Source organism: Sphaerodactylus townsendi, linkage group LG05 (assembly GCF_021028975.2).
Source record: "Sphaerodactylus townsendi isolate TG3544 linkage group LG05, MPM_Stown_v2.3, whole genome shotgun sequence".
NCBI lineage: Eukaryota > Metazoa > Chordata > Lepidosauria > Squamata > Sphaerodactylidae > Sphaerodactylus > Sphaerodactylus townsendi.
Window position 1 is genome coordinate 32,296,087 of NC_059429.1, and position 19,466 is coordinate 32,315,552.

Sequence of the window (19,466 nt, forward strand, 5' to 3'; positions counted from 1 at the left end):
CTCAGCACGAATGCAACAAAATTAATCAGACCTAGCAAAAGCTGATTGGAAGGAGTTAAGCACAGGGAGAAGTAGCTTGGGTGCACAGAAGCCATTAACAAACACATGAAGCTACCTTAAATTAAATGAGATCTTTGGTCTATCAAAGTCCGTATTGCCTACTCTGACAGGCAACTACTCTCTAGGACCTCAGGCAGAGGTCTTTCACATCAACTGCTTGATCCACTTAAGTGGAGATGGCAAGGATTGAACCTGGAACCTCCTGCATGTAAAGAAGATTCCTATCCACTGAGCCAGGGCCTCTTCAGCATGCTAACACTTCCCTCATGGTGCACAGTTTGGAAATGACTGTCCTTATTGCCAGTGAGGTTTTTGCCTTGATCTGGGTTTCACCTTGGAATAACTGATGGTATAGATAATAGTCTGGTCAATATCACACATAATAGCCTAGTCAATATCACACATGGGCAGAGTTCACAGTGCGCAACAAATACAGTTGTTTATACCACTTGAACATGGATATAGGCACATACTGTAAAGTTGAGCAAGTGATAGTGAATGAGAGGATTCTTGTAATTATTCCCACATCTGAGGGTTATCTTTTCCACTGACATAAACTAAATTTTCTGACTCTTCTACCTCAGTCCCACATCTGGTCCCTGGATGGCCATCACCAGCTTGGATTCCTTCAGAAAATACATGGTTAAAATTGCTTTGTTCTAAACAAAAGTAAGCTATACTCACACTAGACTTCAAGTGTTTTACCTTTGTTAGAGCATGACTGATCGGTCACCCTTCCTTCGCTATCATTACAGATTTGTGATTTTATGAGAACATCCTGTATCAGATCGTTTGAAACCATTTATTCAAACCATATATTCTTATATCTGCGTGTACTGTTCTACAGGTGGCTGAATCCTCTCCCCGTAATAACAACCTTAAAGCCCAAACCCCACAAGAATAACACTGGTAGATCTGATAAAAGGCCAGTCTAACCCAGAATCCCATTTCCCCGTGGACCTCTAATTGTAGTCTGGTAGTCCTCTTACTTTAACCTGGAGTACATGATTACTGGAGAATTAGCATATACTCAAGATCAGAAAACATCTGTTTTGGCCATTTGTGTGGAGGTCCCACCACTAAATACAGGTTATCATGTAAAAGAAAGGAAGCTGTTTTTGTAAACTGGGAGGAACGAACCACTGTCTTGTAATCAATATCATCCATAGATCGAAAGAAGTCCAGGCTCTTGGCTCCTGAAAGCTTTCCTAGGTCAGAACTATGTGTGCTTAAAGTGTCCAAAATCTCTCCCAGCAAGTCCATTTCTCCCGGGGTCACAGATGTTTTGGTCATTTCTCCCGAGTCATCACTGTCATCCAAATAATAAGATATTTCCTCGCTGTCTTCAGATGACAACCTAAAAAACAAATAAACCCAGAAAGCCACTTCATTATTGTTGCTCGTTATGACCATAAGAATGAGTTTGGGGGAAATACGAATGATTTATTAGGAGCAATGATTTCCTTAACACCATTTGCTTCACCAGATTAACTCTTTGAATTCATCAGGTGAAACAAAGATTTTAACATAACACTGATTAACCAGTGCCTTAAACATCACACAATATTTGGATGAATTTAATATCTTCCTGACTTCTTTTAAAGCATAAAGATGTATTAAGTGCATTGTAGTGCCTGAAATTGCATGTGTTTTTATTCACACCAAAAACATTTAGCAAATTGTGTAAGTCTTCTTTTTTCTGACATCCTGAGGGAAAAAAGGATAAGATTGCTCCTCCTTGTTCTTTGCTTAGGATGGAAGGCTAGCAAACAGTTTATTGCTGCAGGCAGAAAAAATGTACACCTATAATGCATTGTGACAATTCCTTGATGAGTGCACTTGTGTGTGTGAAAAGCTCACTCTGGAAAAGATAGACCCATAATCCAACTCTGTGAAAAGTTTGTGGCTGCAAATGCTATTGTGGGGAAACCAAGCCCTGAGATTTATTCATGTAACTATTTATCCCCAATGGGAGACCAAAGTGGTTTACAGAATTGTTCTTTCCTCCATTTTATTCTCACAACCAATCGCCTTGTGAGATTATGCTGAGAGTGAGTGACTGGTCCAAGGTCATGAAATCCGGATCAGTTTTAATGTGTTCAGTTATTCAGAAACTTACCTAGCTTTGATCACTGTTTGCTTATCATGGATATTCTCTTAAGAGTATTATATGTAGAACTGAATTCACAATGCCATGTAACAGTGGTGTTAGGACAATGTTTTCCAAACTTCTAATAGATTGCCATGTTTTTAAATTTAAAATTGGAAGCACATGTTGCTCTGATCAACTGAAAAAGGCTTACTATTAGGAATTACCCTTTTTCAGAAGTCCTCCCAAGCCAGTGTTCCCATATGAGTAACTGATCTGGACATCTCTTGAAACTGGACAGATACTCATGCACTGATATAACAGGCAACCTCCTCTAAATATAGGAACTCTACAATGTTAACTTACTTGCTTGCTCTTTCCACTTCATCATCAGCATCTTCATCCAAGGCAGAATCATGTGGGATTGGATGCCCAAACCGCGTCTGCAAAGAAGTTATTTTTTTTTAGCAATACCATATATTCTAATGGTATAATAGCTATTTAACTGCAATTTTGAAGCAGATCAAACTAGCTTTATTTTAAAAGGACACTGTAAACAATACAAAGCTTACCAGAAATCCAATAGCAATGTTGTATTTTGATTCAACGAAAGCATTGTTCTACATATGTGACTCAAGGTAAATAAAAAAATGAATACATGGCATTAAATATGCCAAACTTAAATTATTGTACAATCATCATCTATACATACAATACTGTGAGTGACTAGAACTTTCATAGTTCTGGAAGATTTTAACATGAGATAATTTAAATGATAGAACAGTTTACATAGTGGACTTAAGAAAATGTTTACTAATGTCCGGGGGTCGCCGCGCCGGCTCGCCCCGGCCGTGGACAGCCGGGAGGCGAGGCGAGCAGCGGGCCGGCAGCGGGACCCAGCAGCGACCGGCCTGACGGAGAGAACACCTGCGGGGTTTCGGGCCGGCCGGGAGACGGCCGCGAAGCGGCGCAGCTGCGGCTGGTCAAGCCGGCGGCTGGGTGCAGCCGGCGCGAGAGCGAGGCTGGGAATGCCCCCGTCGCCCCGTCGAGGCTTGAAAAGGGGCGAAGAGACGGGAGAGCGAGGCTGCTGGCCGAAACAGGTCGTGGGAGGGTCTTGCGGGAGCCGCCGGAGGGAGCGCGAAGGAGCGTGGGGAGAGGGCTGCAAGAGATAGAGAGAGGAGAGAGCGAGCGAGAACAGAGAAGCGTGTGAGAGAGGAGAGAGACAGAACGAATGAGCAGGAGAAGGAGGAAAGAGGGAGAGCAGAAACACAAGTGAGAGAGGAGGGAGAGAGAGCGGCGGAGGAGCAGGGGAGCGAAGGGAGGCAAGGGGGGAAAGGGAGGCTGGACGGGGTGACCATAGGAGGGGCTGAGGACCCCATCCGCGCTTAGAGCGCGCCTCTTCCCCTAGAGGCTTCTTCCCCTCCTCCCTCCACGGGCACCCTGTGGTTCAGGCAGCTGACTACTTTACAAGCCCCAAAGACCGGGGCCACGGACGAGGAGACCAACACCTCGGAGAGGGACGGTGGGACGGCTTGTCAGCCCGAACTGCGGGAGGGGGAGGGAGAACGCCACAACGAACTTTAGAATGGTTATCCACAGGAACAAGGAAATGCTTTTGTGCTTACTATTTCCTTGTTGTGAATTCAATCAGTCAGTCAGTGGCTTTTATTAGCATAAAACAACAACATAATGTAAAATAATTAAGTATAAATCAACAGCAATAGTCAAGTAAAATTGTTGTGAAATCATTAACTATTGCTGTTAGCATCTGACAATATAAATAGGATTAGGGTTGATCAAAAACAAATTAAAACAACATATATGCTGACAATGTTATGCTGTAGATAGATACAACTAAAATACAACTTCTCAGGCAAGTGGTTTACATTTAATTTCTTTTCAAATTAGTACAAGAAAAGTTTGCGTACAAAGTACTAGTACATTCAAAGCCTCTCCCCATGTTGCCTCACCAGGCCCCTCCTTTTGTTGGAGGGGAATCTGCTGGAGATCCCTGGTCCAGAGGAAATCTGTCTGGCTTCTACAAGGGCCAGGAGGGTTTTTCAGCCCCGGTCCCTACCTGGTGGAATAAGCTCCCCAGGGAGATCAGGGCCCTGTGGGACCTGAATGAATTCCGCAGGGCCTGTAAGGCAGAGCTTTTCGACCAGGCTGTTCCATCTTGCCAGCTGACCTGACCGCTGTCATCATTGGCCTCCCATGGGTGCAGTTGGGGGGGGGGTGTTACTGCCATCTGTCAGTTATTTTAATGTTTTAATACTGATTGCTGTTTTATGATTGTTTCAATCTGTATTTATTTGATGTTTGCAGTGCTGAGCCCAATTGGGAAAGGGTGGGGTATAAATGTGAAAAATAAATAAATATAAATAAATAAATAAATAAATAAATAAAAGTGCTAAACAAATTTAGCAAAGCACTTCTAAATGTGTGTGTATACATATATACACATACAGACATGAATACTCTGCATACTTGTGCCCATGTTTAATTTTAATTCTGGACAATCAAAACAGCTGTTCCTAGAATAAAAGACTGCATTTAAGATTTCAGAGGCACCACCCATGATAATTAGCTTTTATAAAACTAAATTAAAAGCGATCTTTGCTTTCCTGTATTCAAAGTTCTTCTTACCTTGCATTTCTAAGCTTACCAAATATAAAGATATGAGAGGAATAGTCTCTCCTCCCTTCATTAAAATATGGATGCATTATTTCTGTCAACAGAATTAAAATCTCTTGGGACTACCCTGAAGGTCCATAGCCTGGTTTCAGAAAACAATGAATATTCAGCTTGTAAATATGGCAGGTTAAAAAAGAAAAAAAAAGTGCCCTTGGGAAATGGAAACTGAATACTCCAATTAGAGTTGGCAAAAATCCACTGAAAGTAACAGTTACCCTCATCTTCATTACTTTAAAAAAATCCCACAGAAATCGTGTTCTGCCAGTGTTTTACTTACTTACAGCACTGATACAGTTGGGGCAGAAACGATTCCCATTTAGAAATGAAATTAATAGGTACTCTCTTGTAGCCTAACAGTATAGTAGTAGGGCAGTGATCGACTTCCATTTTCTGTTACAGCTAGGCATTTGCTGACATTTAAAAATTTAGGGATGTCTATACGAAGGACAATCCTTGCATAAAATTAGTGAAGAAATGTCAATGCTCCAAATGCTTTTAGAGATTCAATGTTGACAGTCATTTCTCATACTTTTAATGAGAAACGGATCTTAGAATGTCCACCCCGTTCATTTTCACAGCGATTCCAAGAGGAAGACTGCTCTCATTTTAATTACAGTGATTTCGACCCAGCAACTTACAAGACAACCTTGATTTCTGCCACATGGCTTTCCCACTTCCCACCTGAGGGGTTTTTAAAATTTGGGGTGGGGGTGGGGTATCTTCAGAAACAAGTTTGCATGTGGCACGGAAAACTGAGATAGGGCAAGAAAAAATAGGGGAAAATCTGCTCAATGGCTTGTCTGAATCCAAGCTGGCAAAACCCTAAGAGCACTTAGGCTGATTCCGCATGGGCTAAAAACAGCAGTGTGAAAACAGTGTGAAAACAATATAAACCCTTTTACACCATTTTAAACCTTTTAACATCATTTTCACACCGCTTCTTTTTGGCCCATGCAGAATCAGCCTTAGTGAGGCATATAACATGTCAAAGCTGTTCTGCTATATTTCAGCTGTGTAATACTGCAATATTCAGTCAACATATAGTGGATACACTTGCTGCATGAAAGAATGGATTTCCGTGGGAGCTGAAACTGTCTGGTCTCAAGGTAACAACTAGAAAAACCTCTTGTTCGATCTCTGGAAGCTGGTCAAATTCCATTTAGGAGGCCAAGTGCCAGGACTTGCAGCTGGGGTTGTGTACTTGGTATGCTTGAAATAAAACTCACCCTTTTTATTTTAGTGGGAGTTCTCTTTTTGCAGGTGGATCACTTCTGTTAGGGCTTTAAAATTTTAGCTGAATTTGTGTATGTTTAGATTTTATAACAAAATTTGTATATTCAGGAAGGGAGAACCTTTTGCCAAATAGTGTAGGAAATCATACAAAAACTCAAAGACAGTTCAGATAGAGCTGTGCAAAACCCTCCAAGTTTGATGCTAAAGATTTGAGCCAAACTACTGAGTCTGTATATGCTTGAAAGGAAGATGAACTTGAATGTAAGACAAGCCCCTTAAAAACGTCATTTGTATGTGAATCTAAAATGACTTTTGATGGCATACTTGTGGAAGAAATCACCCAGCCTTGAATTTGAGTAAATACTGTATGCAATCTTTGGAGCAAAGAACCTCCCATGCCTTGGGAACAAGAGAGCAGCACCATCCCCAAGTTCATTTGACCTGTGTGGGAAGTTCCTCAGTTTGATTGCGTTGAAGTTTAAGGCAGTTGTTCTCGTTGGAGGCATGGTGTTCGAGCAGGGCATTTACCCGTCACATGGGCTGAAGCAGAACTTACATGGTGTATATGAAGGGACTTTGGCAAAGCTCAATTCAACTCTTTTGATCTTCAGGGATGAAGCTCCCCTGACCTTCAAACTAACTCATACAGTTTCCTAAGCCTGCATAGTTCTGTCTGAGTTATCATTAGTGCCCAGGATTTCTCCCAAACACAAACAACACTTTGAGGGTACAATTAAGAGCATGCTAGCTTTTTGACAACGATGAAAGTGAAAAACAGAAAAAATCATGAAAAAATTAGGCTCAGTGTGGGAGGGAAGAGGAATAATTGGTTTAGCTTATCAGTGGAGACATTACGGGCTCTACCCAATAGCTGCTTGTCCATAGCAGATAATTTGAAACATACTTTTAAAGTTCTTATGAACTGTAAGAAACACCAACACAAGGGAGAGGCACATAGGATTATTGGGGTGGGGGTGGGGGTGGAGTTTAATAAATCATTAAAGGAGAGCAGTAAATCTTTTCTAAAATTTGACCAGATGAAGCAACATAGAATGTCCACCTGGAAAAATGTCAGTCATTTAGGATAACTTTTCTTCACTGATGCCGCCTGTTGTTTGCAGTTATTTAAACTTTTAATTTCTGTCTTTTCTGTATTTTTGTGTGTGCACATTTTTCTCTACTGTTTTTGGAGGGAAAAAAAACCCACACTGTTTCCTTCCTGATCAGTATTCTAATAATAACCAGACCTCTTCCATTTTATAAAAAGAAGGGGAAAAAATAGAATTTGTTTCAAGTTTTAGGAAAGTTGTATAAAGTTCTTAATTTGGGGGGGGGGGGCACTTGCACAAAATAGGTAACAAGTTTACCTAGCATCTGCCACTTCTACATATAGAATAAGTGCAACATCATTATAATTTGTGAACTCTTTGTACTGGAAAACAGCCAAGTTTTTGTTTGTTCAATTTAACCTGTAAGGGAATTTGTCCATTCTTGGGAGAACAGCTCCCTTTAAAGCGATCTGACAGAAACTTTATGCCTGTTTTGATACAGCTGGAACAGCAAGGGCATGCGAAGAAACATTCTCAGACTACTGCACACACTTGCTGGACTGCTTTGCCCCGGAGCTCTGTTTACATCTAAGACTGAATAATTTCCAAAAGAATTTTAAAACTCTCTTATTTGAACAAGCATTCAATGGCCAGAGCTGTGAAAGCTAAACTGACTATTTTGTTATTATTGTTGCATTATTTATAACCATTGCTTCCTATCCTGAACTCTTGGAACAGAGAGAATGGAAATGGAGTTGACTAGGTAAATAAGAAAAATTGTGCAAGATCCAAGTTGTCATTCCGTTGTTTTTGTGTGTTCTCACTGCAGGAACTGGAGCCAACAGCAGTTTCCTGTGTTGTACCCTGATAATATACACATGATGAAAAAGAAGAACTTGGCTGCCACGTGTTAGAGGAAAGTAACTCTCTTGGGAGCATTCGGTGGTCCTTATTAATGTAACGCCGGAAGGGAAGGAAGGCTGCAGAAACCAGTAAACACTGCTGGAAACCGCTGTATAACAAAAGAGTGCTTGTGTTTACTAATACCTTTCTGGTGGGGCAACTAGTGTTACTCCTTTTGTGCTACAAAAAAAAAAGAGTTCTAGGAGGGACATATACTTGTTAACTAGAATAGGGCAAAGGGAAGGAAATGCCACTAAATGTAACACTAAAAATGACACCAGAAGTTTTAGAATTCCTAAAACAGATGCAAAACCAAATCTGACTAGTTGAATGAAAGATTACGCACTACTTATTGAAATATAGATATCATTAGATATTTGTCTGTGAATATTGACAATAAATAATGAAGAGAAAAAAAAGAAATGAAACAAGATATTTAGTAATACTGAATATTTTTCCAGTTAAGCATTATAAAATTGCTTGTGGGGCTCATAATGTCAAAAGGATCTTTTGAATGTTAGTTTCTATAACTGATTGTGGGATGTAAGCCAGTACTATGCCCCCAGTGTATGAGTGGGACTGAATGCTCAAGGCATTCATAGAAAAGGGGAAGAAATCATACATGTTTAGCCACTAAGTAATATAAGGCTGGATAAAATTATCAGGTTAGTTGTTCATTCAAGCAGCTTTGAGAACATAGCTAGTCAATTAAATTAAGAGGGAAGCTCCAGCAGATCAAGAACTATTTTTTAATTCTATAGAAGACATAGCATTAAGATTTTTTGAAAAAAGAATAGAAAACAGTGTTTGAAATGTGCATTATTTCCACAATGTTGTTCTACTTGGGTTTTCACACAACCTTTTGAAACTGCGGCAGTGTAAGCCTACACAACTGGCCATGCATGTCCCAGCAGACTTTAGACTTGCTCTTCTCACATAGCTACCTTTCCTCCTTGCATCCTGTATGTCTATGATAAACGGTGGAAGGCAGGAAATTGAAGGGCAGGGATTGCAGAGTGTAAAGCAGAATCAGCATAATATGAACATCTAAAACAATGTTGTTATCTAAAAGTACTCTGTTAAGAACAAACACTGGGTTTCTAAAGGATGCTGGGCTATAAAGAATTATGGTTCATCATGCACCATTTACCATCTATGTGCTTATGGTGGTATTTGTACCACCAGAGGGCAGTCTTGTAGTCCACAATATGCCGCGCTTGCCATCCCAATGTTTCATTTTTTATTAAAAGATATGCTGAGTAGTTTTTGCAATATGGATGGATCATAATTGACACGTAAAGACAAAAAAGATCCTCTTCTAAAACAAAAATTCTCATTAACAAGTGCATTTGCAGATTACGCTCTCTTTTGTGCAAAATATCTTGCTAATTGACTGAATCTCCCATATTCCATAAAAAGATCTGTTTCTTAAAGCCTGAAGCACACTACTAAGGCACAGATGCAACACAGCTCATTGTTACTCTATATGACATCTGTCACATATAATATTTTATTCCCGTTACTTTAATTGCTAGGTAGGAATTAATGCTGCTCTAGCTTCATGCAGAAATTCCGGCAGGAGTCAAAGAAGGCAGAAAGGCGAGAGAGCTACATGAGTGAACCGCAGTCTGATTTTAAAGCTTTCGTCTGAATCCAGTTCGCATGGAAAACACACAGGTATTCTTCTTTCTGCTTTCTGAAATTATTGTGTTCAAGTTCACTTTGAATTCTTGCATGCAGCTCTTAGTTCACTATATGGATGTTCCATCATGTCAGGATTGAGTGAATTTTGCTCTGTGTGTCACCACTAATCCCCTCCCTACTGACAGGACAGGAAGGCAATGAGCTACTGACTATGTCATTTCTCTGCTGGTCATGGGAAGGAGGGGGACAGGGAAGGGAAGATCCTGATGTATAGGACACCCTGTTTTCTGAAAGTAATCAAGATGCCACCCTGCAAGAGACTTGCTGTGTGAGCAATACTGGTCACATGGAACAGATGCTGCAGCTGAATTGCATGTGTTCGTTTCTAGTGAAGGATGTGCCTCCTGCCACTGCCTAGTTTGTTTCTTGTTGAAAGGCAAAACACGAGAATATCTATTGAGCCAAGTTCTGTGGGTTAAGTGATATATAAGGTCAAGTTGGGAAGCTTTTTGGAAGGCTTCATAAATTACATTAGAGAGACACTATTTTGCTGATGTCGTCGCACGTGCTGTCATCTGCCCTGGATTCTTCAGAGCAAAGTCCTACAGCATATAACGAGATTCAAACAATTTGGGTTGGTTTGTTGTGATTACAGAAGCTATGTTAAAATGAGGTACAAAGTGTTGAGCATGAAGCAGCTATATGAAAAGTAGGTCAAATGATATATTTGATATATGTATTTCTAATGGTGTCAATATATTCGAATCCTTGAAAAGCCTGTATTTGTTATCCATATGTCTTTTATAAAATATAAAATATTTATTACAGCTACAAGTTAATGCATGCCTCGAGGAACAACCCTAACAGATATCCTATGGAGACAAGGATGCCCTTGCTAGCTTATTAATTATAAAATGAACATGTAGTTGTGTCACATAATACTCTGTAAAATACTTGATAAGTCGCTACTATTTTAACTGTGGATGGTTTCATTTTAAATGGTCCACAGATCACCCCGTCAACTGAAATAATGCTTACAAGGAGGAAAACTAGAGAAATTATATTCATGGTAGCAAGATGATCTGCCAAGATATTTGCCTTTGTTCTGTCTGAATTCCTTATTTTTAGGCAACACCATAGAAACAGAATTGCATTTTAACCCATTCTGCAAGAAAGCAACATACATATAGGTTTCTTTAAAAAGAAAAAATGAAACCCATAGAACAGTCTGAGTTTATCAATGTATTTCTAGTTTAAGCTTTTCTTTTTTAAAAATGAAAAACATGGAAATGGAATGAAAATGTGAAAAAAAATCAGACACTGTTTATCTCCCCACAAAATGCTGCATTCAGTCTAATTTACACAGAGGACAGAAGAATGATTAGTTAGCCCCAAAGACACGAAAGAGTTAACAGTAAAATACATGCCAAGGTTTTAATAAGGCTTAACAATAAAAAAAGCTACAGCCCTCCACTTTCACTAGATTTTGTTGTGGTGGTTTTTCCCTTGCTTAGGGCAATCCATCTGTTAATTTTGACTTGCAATACAGTTAAGCTCCTCTCCTCCCCCTCCCTCCTCTGCACACCCGCGACCAAACAGCCCAGAATAGCTATGAGGAGGATGACACACGTATTACAGAAATAGAACCATTCTTTCCAAAGATCAACCGTGCATTTTGGAGGGTGGCTGCGGAGGTGGTCCGGGGGCTTTTGTCACTTGCAGGAGCTCATTTCACACTCACAAAGAACAGGGAGGCTCAGACGACGGAACGGTTAACAGGGGGAAAAAATTATTTCCCTTCTAAATTGTGCGGGGACTGATTTTGCATAAATTGCATGAATTGTTAAAAATCTATTGTGGATCTAAAAAACTAAAAAGAAGCCTACACTGGCTGTGATAGAGATTAGTAAATATTCATTGTTAACAACTGATCTGCACTGTGACCAATGCCGATATTCTCCCTGGGCCAAACCAGCCTTGTTTTCAATAAAAGCAGAGAAGTACCCTCTCCCTGGAGCCCTGTTAGACTGACGCTGCAGTTGGAACTGTCATCTTCACACAAAAGCAAAGGGGCTGGGTTTTACAAACGCAAAGCCTAATTGGGAGATCTTCATGGCTGTACCCTTGACATTTATTTAAACCTCATCAAAAAAACAGGAAATAACCGTACTAATTAGCAGACTGGCATACAAACTACTATTCGTTGGGGTAGAAAGCATATTCATATTCTGCTCTAGAAAATAACAATAATACTAATGGCAATGTCGAAAACAACAGCGTCAATGGGATCTACCAAAATCAAGATGACTTTGATTTTTATCCTGCTTTATAATTACAACTCTTCAAACAGCCTGGCCTCAAAATTACTGATCAGTTTTTGATAACTTCAAATTACCGATCTGGCATTTGTCTTTTAGGAGGAAGAAACCTATATTGCTTAAATAGTCAACCCTGACAACCCTGAGATTGGGTTTGAATAGATAATGTGCTATTAAATACCTTAAGGCTCCCCCTTTGTTTCAACAATTCCATGGCTTAAAATAAAGGCACCAGTTTACAACAGTTTATTTGGAAAAAGGATTAACACCACCTCACCCACAACTATTTTTTTGGCCTTGGGAAATATGTAAATTCTGCAATGAAATTCTTTTAAATTCTTTTAAAAGATGCTGAACAGGCACCTAAATTAGAACAAATGTAGCAAGGAATATCAAGGAATACCAGCACTGGACAGACATAAGACATTATTTAGGTCCATACATACATATTAACTAGCTAAAGATTCAAAAGCTTCTTTTTACAATACAAAACAAGTGACTCTATCTAGACAACGATGTTTGAGACCTCACAGTTAAATTAATTTATATAATAAATTACTGTTATATTATATAATTATATCTATATAATAAATTCTACTGTTTTTAGCCAGCCATTAAAATTTGGGTGTGTTAATCAGCTTGTTTATGCATCTGCTGATATGATATATTGTTCTCAAAACTTGTCCAAAAAGATCTAAAATATATAATTAATTAAGCATTCTTCTAGCATACAAGATCTCAATAATGATGCAACACACATTTATAATTTATTAAGGTTGTGCTATTACCGAACAATTAAACTGGAACAGCAGAAAGAACTAGCTGAGGAATGAATGAGTACATGTCTAATTTTCATAACTGTAGAAAATGTATAATACATGTGTGTGTGTGAAAATTCAGATTAAAGAGAAACAGCTCTATAAAAGACGTCTACAGATTTAAAACAAAGATAAAATAGATCTTGTTGTATCAGTTTATGGAACACACCAAACTTGTGGTTGAAGATGACATACTAGTTGTCATAATGCTCAAAAAGTGTTAACTATACATTTTACAGCTCAGTTTTTTTTTCCATATGCAGTATTTGCTTTCTCAGTTGTCAATAAATTAAACATTTACAGGATTAGGTTTCTGAAGAACTTGATGCACGGGATGTCTACATGTGAATATACACTGAGAAGCTACAGATGAAAACATTTGTCTTAATGGACTAAAAAAATCTTTTCAATGGAGCAGAGCATTTCGCCTAATTTAAAAACAGCATTGCCTACATTACAGAGTGATTAGGCTCTTTAGATTGATGGGTTTGGTAGCAAGCACAGTACACTTCACAATACCATACATGATCATATGCATTACCATTGTTACGTCATCAGATCAAGGTGTAAATACTGAAGTCTCAAGTCTCAAAGGATCTTACTCTCATGCTCTGCTTCTCTGTACCAAAGCAGCAACAGTTACGTTGGTGCTGGGTAAAAATTCCTACATGGCACAGTGCTGCCATGGAAGGTTTTTTTTTAAAGAATAAGGAAAGAACCTACTCATGGACATATGAATTAAATATAAGCTTAATATGAGTTAAAGTGGGACATTAGGGAGACAAGTACAACAGACATGTGCCCCTTGCCTGGCATAGGATACCTTTGCCCTTTTTTGCCCTTTTATATGCAACTCTCAAAGAATTAAGAAATGAGTTCCAGTGCAAGGCCTAACATTTATCTTAACAGTATGGAAGAATAAACTACTTTATATGAACTGTAATTTTTTTAAATTACAGCTGCTGCTGCTGCTACTCTCACCTGCTCCTGAAGAAACTCAGGGAAACATAAATTGGGTTGAATCCCATGCAACTGCTCTGCTAGCAGTGGTGCCTTCCTGTTTCACAATAGCCTTTCCTTGCCACAATCTCTTGCAACAATGGAAGGCACCATTCCTAGCAAAACAAATCTACAGGGCCTGACCCAATATTTTCCCCTCTGCCGTTTTACCCTCAGAACAATTCAGACCCAACATGAACTTCCTAGCTGAGCAGTAATTTGAAACCAAGTCTGACACTCTAACCATTAAACCATGTTGGCTCTAATAATACATCTTCCATCATAATTCAGCCCACAGGAATCAGTTTACAGGAACTGAGTTTTACAGGCCTGTAACAACATCCTGACTGCAGTAGCACACTAGAGGTTGAATCCAGCCATCACGGTGTAGTGATTCAGAGTGGTGATTCTGCAGAACTGGATTTGTTTCCCTGCTTCTGCACATGATGCCTGCTGGGGGACCTTGGGGTAGTCAGCATTCTCTCTGAATCTCTCAGCCCCACCTACCTCACAAGGTATCTGTTGTGAGAAGAAGGGAAGGAGTTTGGAAGCTGCTTTGAGACTCCTTACAGGAGAGAAAGGCAAAGTATAAATCCAAAACTACTCTTCTTCAAGTCAATCTTTTCTATCTAAAGCTAACCGAATCCAAATTTTCCATCTGGCTCCCATTAATTGCAAACAAAATTGAGGAAAGTGGCATTTCCATTGAATCTTTGGGTATGTTATCCCATGCTGAAGGCTACAGTAGTCTGAAAAAAAGGTTACTAGAAACAGAATCTCAAAATCTAATTGCAGCGACATCCAAAACATGTTCACCCCTAGCTTTTCAATACCATTCAAACAGGAATGTATAATGCTGAACCCTAGTTTTAGAAGAGCCATATAAATGGCTAGGTTTAATGTCCTGCCTCCAGCGTTGCTGTGCGGTGGATTAAAAAAAAAAGAGGGTGTGAAGAGATTCTGCTCCTGTAACTCAAATCAACCAGAAATGTTAGCCCATTTACTCTTCCATTGCACTAAATACGAGGGCATTAGGGAAAAATATGCAAATGCTCTTTTTTTGAACTGTGATAGGATATCAGATACTCAAAAGATCTCATACTTGTTAAATAATTCTGATCTTGCCGTTTGTGAATTGGTGGGTTGTGAAATCATACGTTTTAAAGGATAGCTGTTCTTTCTAATTCTTTCTAATTTTGTTGTTTCACTCTGTTATTAAGAGATTCTTTGTCATTGTTTTCTTTGGGAAGATATATATAACCACTGGCATTCAGTGAAAAAGTATGGGAGTAGACTCTATTGTTGTCACTATGACACCAATAGAGAAAAAACAGAACATGACCCAGAAACAAATACAGGACAGTAATGGAGTCAGCACCATACAAGCAACTGCTTGCTCCAAATTAACTGAGGTTCCCCTGCATCAACCTCTGTCTGCCATCAGTTTCTGGGAAGACTGTGAATCCCCTTTACCTGTTGCAATGACCAACAGTTTATATTGCCAATCTGTCTCACCAGATGCCACAGTATATTGAAAACCCATGCTGGCCTTCTAGGATAAGAACCACCAAGTGTTCTGTAACATATGAAAGAATGATAATTTGAGTGGGTCAGACATCATCAGATGCCATTATTGGACTACATAACTCTTCATTTAACAGTTTGTCACTAGAAGAGGACTAACTGGTGGGTTGGAATGAAAACTTGTATTTGCTGGAGCAGAAACTTATTCATATTCAGCTCTAGAAAAAGCAATGCTACTAATGATTATGTAAAAAATAATAGTATAAAGTGATCTGCAAAAATGAAGATGACTTTGTATTTTATAATACCAACTCTTCAGATATATAGGCCTCAAAACCATTGGGGAGAGGGGATATCAGCAAAGAGGAGAGAATGAGTAACAAGAAACCTATCATTAATTAAAACACTTTTAAGAGGAAGGGAAATCTTACATGAATATGCACTTCATTTCACTAACAATAATGTGTCTTTCAAGTACAGAAAAAAAGCCTGAAATTGAACTGAACTGTAAATATACTCAGTGACAACTAGGTCTAAGTCTACATATATTTCTTTCGGCCTACGCTAAGAGAAGGGTAGAAAAATGCACACTGTGCTGGATACCAAGGAACTTGTTAGATATTGTGCAATATCTGACATGTCAATCTGAACCTACATCTACACATGAAAGTGTATCCCACTTTGAATATGGGTGGGGTTTTTTTTTCAATTTTGGCATGCATGTAGTAAGATGAAGTACAGGCTTGTATGCACAGAACCAATACCCCTGTATAGAGGAAGTATCCTGACCAACCAATCAATACAAGTGAAAATCAGTTACAACCCTCCCAGATGGGTGCCTGGAACACCTTTGCTACTTGCATGCATATTTTACAGTGCATGCTGTTAATTCAGTTAATGTTAACATCAAAATATGATAGTCAGTGTTCATGTTTAAATGTCCAAATAGTGATAACTATTTTTTCAGCATTCATAACATTAATCTGTGGTTAGCATATGTAAATGTTGATATTCAACAATTTTTGAAAATTCCCTTTTAATCAATACATGGATCAAACAGATACACACTCAGTGTGCATTCCCAACATACAAGAAGTAATTTCCAATATGAAAATGGATCCTGGAAATCCTGGCACTACTAACTTGGACTAGAACTATTCCATCTTTTTCAAGGAATAATAACGATCAAAAGATGACAACACAGGGCAAATTGGTTAGCCAGTCTGTTACTGCAAATCAGTCAGATGAACTTAGTGATAATATTCTATTTAAGACAGTAAAATTACATTTTAGCTTGAGTAACTTTATTAACATTAATTTACTTTTGTGCATCCTTTCTGCAATATTCATATTTATTCCAAAAGTTGTTTTTATGAGACTAAGTGTATAATGAGGTAGGGCAACACAAATCTAACACATATACATGGCATATAATCCTGTAACCTTTGCAGCACCTTTTTCATCAACACTTCTTTACAAATAATTAAAATGTGGAAGTAAATACTTAATATTAGTATGAATATAAACAACATGCATAAGTAGGACTTTTTAATGACCTTAGGTTCATGTGGGTTTTTTAAATTGCAAACTCCAGAGAAGAGATGAATGTAAATAAAATTCAACCATTCCCCTCCAAATTTGCTACCTCCGTGCCCTCTGAAGTAAACTTGAATGGACCAGAAGTATTTTTTCTTATCCCAACCACAATATATTACACACACAATTTATTTTTAACAACATTTTATGTTCCCGTTCATTAATAAAGGGAGAAATTGTATTTTTCATTATTATCTTCCTAGAGGTAGAATTTTGTGTGTGTCAGGGTCACTGAAAGTTCTGCTGGGCTTTCTTACCTGTGCAAGTCTTCGTTTGTCTGTATTAAGTCTTTTTGAATTGTGCATTATATCGATTTGACTGTATTGCTCCAAACCTGAGTGACAAGTTCCATATTCATAGTCGGTTTCCTGCAGAATAAAATATGATTGAAAACCCTTTTGTACATACATACATGTACATGCAGACCACTAAAATCATTTTTCTGGAGTTGAGAAGGGAGCAATCATTAAAATTTTCTGTAATCCAAAAAATAAAATAAAATACAAGTTTGTAGCAAAGTGCAACAGCTGGCAAAGAACAAATTTCAAATAGCATGAAGGTTTCAAGTGACTCAATTGCATTCCAATGCATATAGTTAGCCCTGACACTTGACAGAGGAAACAGACAATATTAAAGCTACTCTTATTTTCAAAAGAATATTGGAGGTGAACAAGTTAAAAAAACCCAAATGAATGAACCAACAATGTTGACGACATGCCTCCAATACTTTTACACTGCTAGTCTTGAAAGTTAAATAGAATTTAGCACACTAAAACACTGCCACCATTTACAGATCTCAGGAAACCTAAACAGACAAGTACACCTTCTGAATTACATTTTGCCGGTAAAACTAGTTTGCCTTAAATTCTCAGCTTGAAGCAAAGGCTTCAATTGTGATATCAAAGCAATCAGCTTTATGAAAACATACATCCTGTTAATGTATCTTTGAAGACCTCTGTTTTTCCATGATAAAATATGCAAACAATAAAGAGATTGTTCAAGCGGATGCATAGAATGACAGAGAGTTGCCAGAGGGCTTGTTATAAAAAATGTATCGTTGAACAAAGGGCTAAGCATATTTCAAAAGTCATTAAAAACACAAATCTCATGGGAACTGTGAGGTATGTGCTTCAAATTGAAGAAACAAGGTAAGAAAGTACAAATTCTATTACATACCTTGTGTTTCAACTTACTCCTCACCTCCTTTATTCCTTGTTTTGCATGATTTTTTGCCTAGCAGAGAAGGGGAGGAGAAAGATTAACTGACTTTGCAACACAGTGGCTTGAAGACTGCACAATATGAGGTAAAATTTAATTAAAAATTAAACCTCTCACATTATGTGGTATAATGAAGGGAAATTATTTCCTTTGTTAATTTCACACATGATTGCTAATAAGGTTTGAATATATTAAAAGTTGGATCTTGGCATATGCATACCCATGTAATGAAAAATATACTAATCAAACCAATATTTCCTTAATATTTTTATATGTGAAATGGTACACTAGAAGAAACAAAGACTAGGGCAGACACATGTTGGATGGGAGCAAGGATAGGGCGCTGATGTTCTCATTTGTGCTTTTTAAGGGAAAAATATGGCCCAGCATTGGTTATCCACATGTATATGGCAATTAGCCATTTCATTGGACCACATTATGAAAAGACAAGAGTCACTGGAAAAGACAATAATGCTAGGAAAGGCTGAAGGCAGCAAGAAACAAGGAAGACCCAACATGGAATGGATTGACTCTGAGCAAAGCTGTTAATGATAGGAGGTTTTGGAGGACTTGAGCCCTTCGGGGATAGGCGGCCTATAAGTTTAATAAAATAAATAAATAAAATAAATAGGGTCGCATTGAGTCAGAAGCAACTTGATGGCACTTATTACCCACACCACATAAAGTCTCAGCCAATTTTCACTCCAGTTAATGACATCAACCTGCACAAAACTGAGAATTACATTCTCTTTTGACTTAAAGATCAAGTAACCGTTTTACCGGCCAAGTAACTGCATTTATGTTTGACAGGTAATGGATGTTTTTGCAAAGAAAATATTAACTTGTTCTTGCTTCTCTGACAATTCATTTCTGTTAGATGCCCACATGGATTCAGGTAAATTGTTACCTACAAAAATAGATGTAGATAAAAGACAGTCCTGCTATGTGATTACACCTGGCCTGGGCCCCAATGAAATATATTTCCTCCTACCCTGATTTACCCCCTTCATCAAGAGTCCCCCATAAGCTATGAGAGGCACTTCCCATTTGAATTTTACAAGAATAAGTGGACAATTGTGTAGGCTGAGGTTAAGTAAGCGTCTCTCTCTTAGAATCAGTTAACATGGCCCTACTTGGTCTTATCTGTGTGGTGGGAGCCATATTTCAAACTCTTTGGGAGTGGTTGCCATGTGTTTCATTTTCTTTATGAGCTTCATAAGGCCACCAGACAAGAGGAGTCCATCAAGGGCTACTGCATAGGTGAATCACTCTTTTATAGCTTAGAGGATTTGGATACTTAGAAGACTGGTGGTTAGATGTG

At 38.5% G+C, this 19,466-nt stretch overlaps 1 protein-coding gene across 2 annotated transcripts in view; it reads right to left on the reverse strand.

Annotated features, from left to right (window-relative positions):
* DENND1B (DENN domain containing 1B) overlaps positions 1 to 19,466 on the reverse strand; it is a 228,878-nt gene that overhangs the window by 1,190 nt on the left and 208,222 nt on the right. For both annotated transcript variants that reach the window (XM_048496683.1, XM_048496684.1), the window contains exons 18-21: positions 18,104 to 18,160; positions 17,185 to 17,295; positions 2,516 to 2,592; positions 1,201 to 1,417 (exon numbers count right to left, since the gene is read on the reverse strand). In XM_048496683.1, the coding sequence (XP_048352640.1) occupies positions 1,201 to 1,417; positions 2,516 to 2,592; positions 17,185 to 17,295; positions 18,104 to 18,160 (462 nt within the window). The remainder of the gene's footprint in view (positions 1 to 1,200; positions 1,418 to 2,515; positions 2,593 to 17,184; positions 17,296 to 18,103; positions 18,161 to 19,466) is intronic.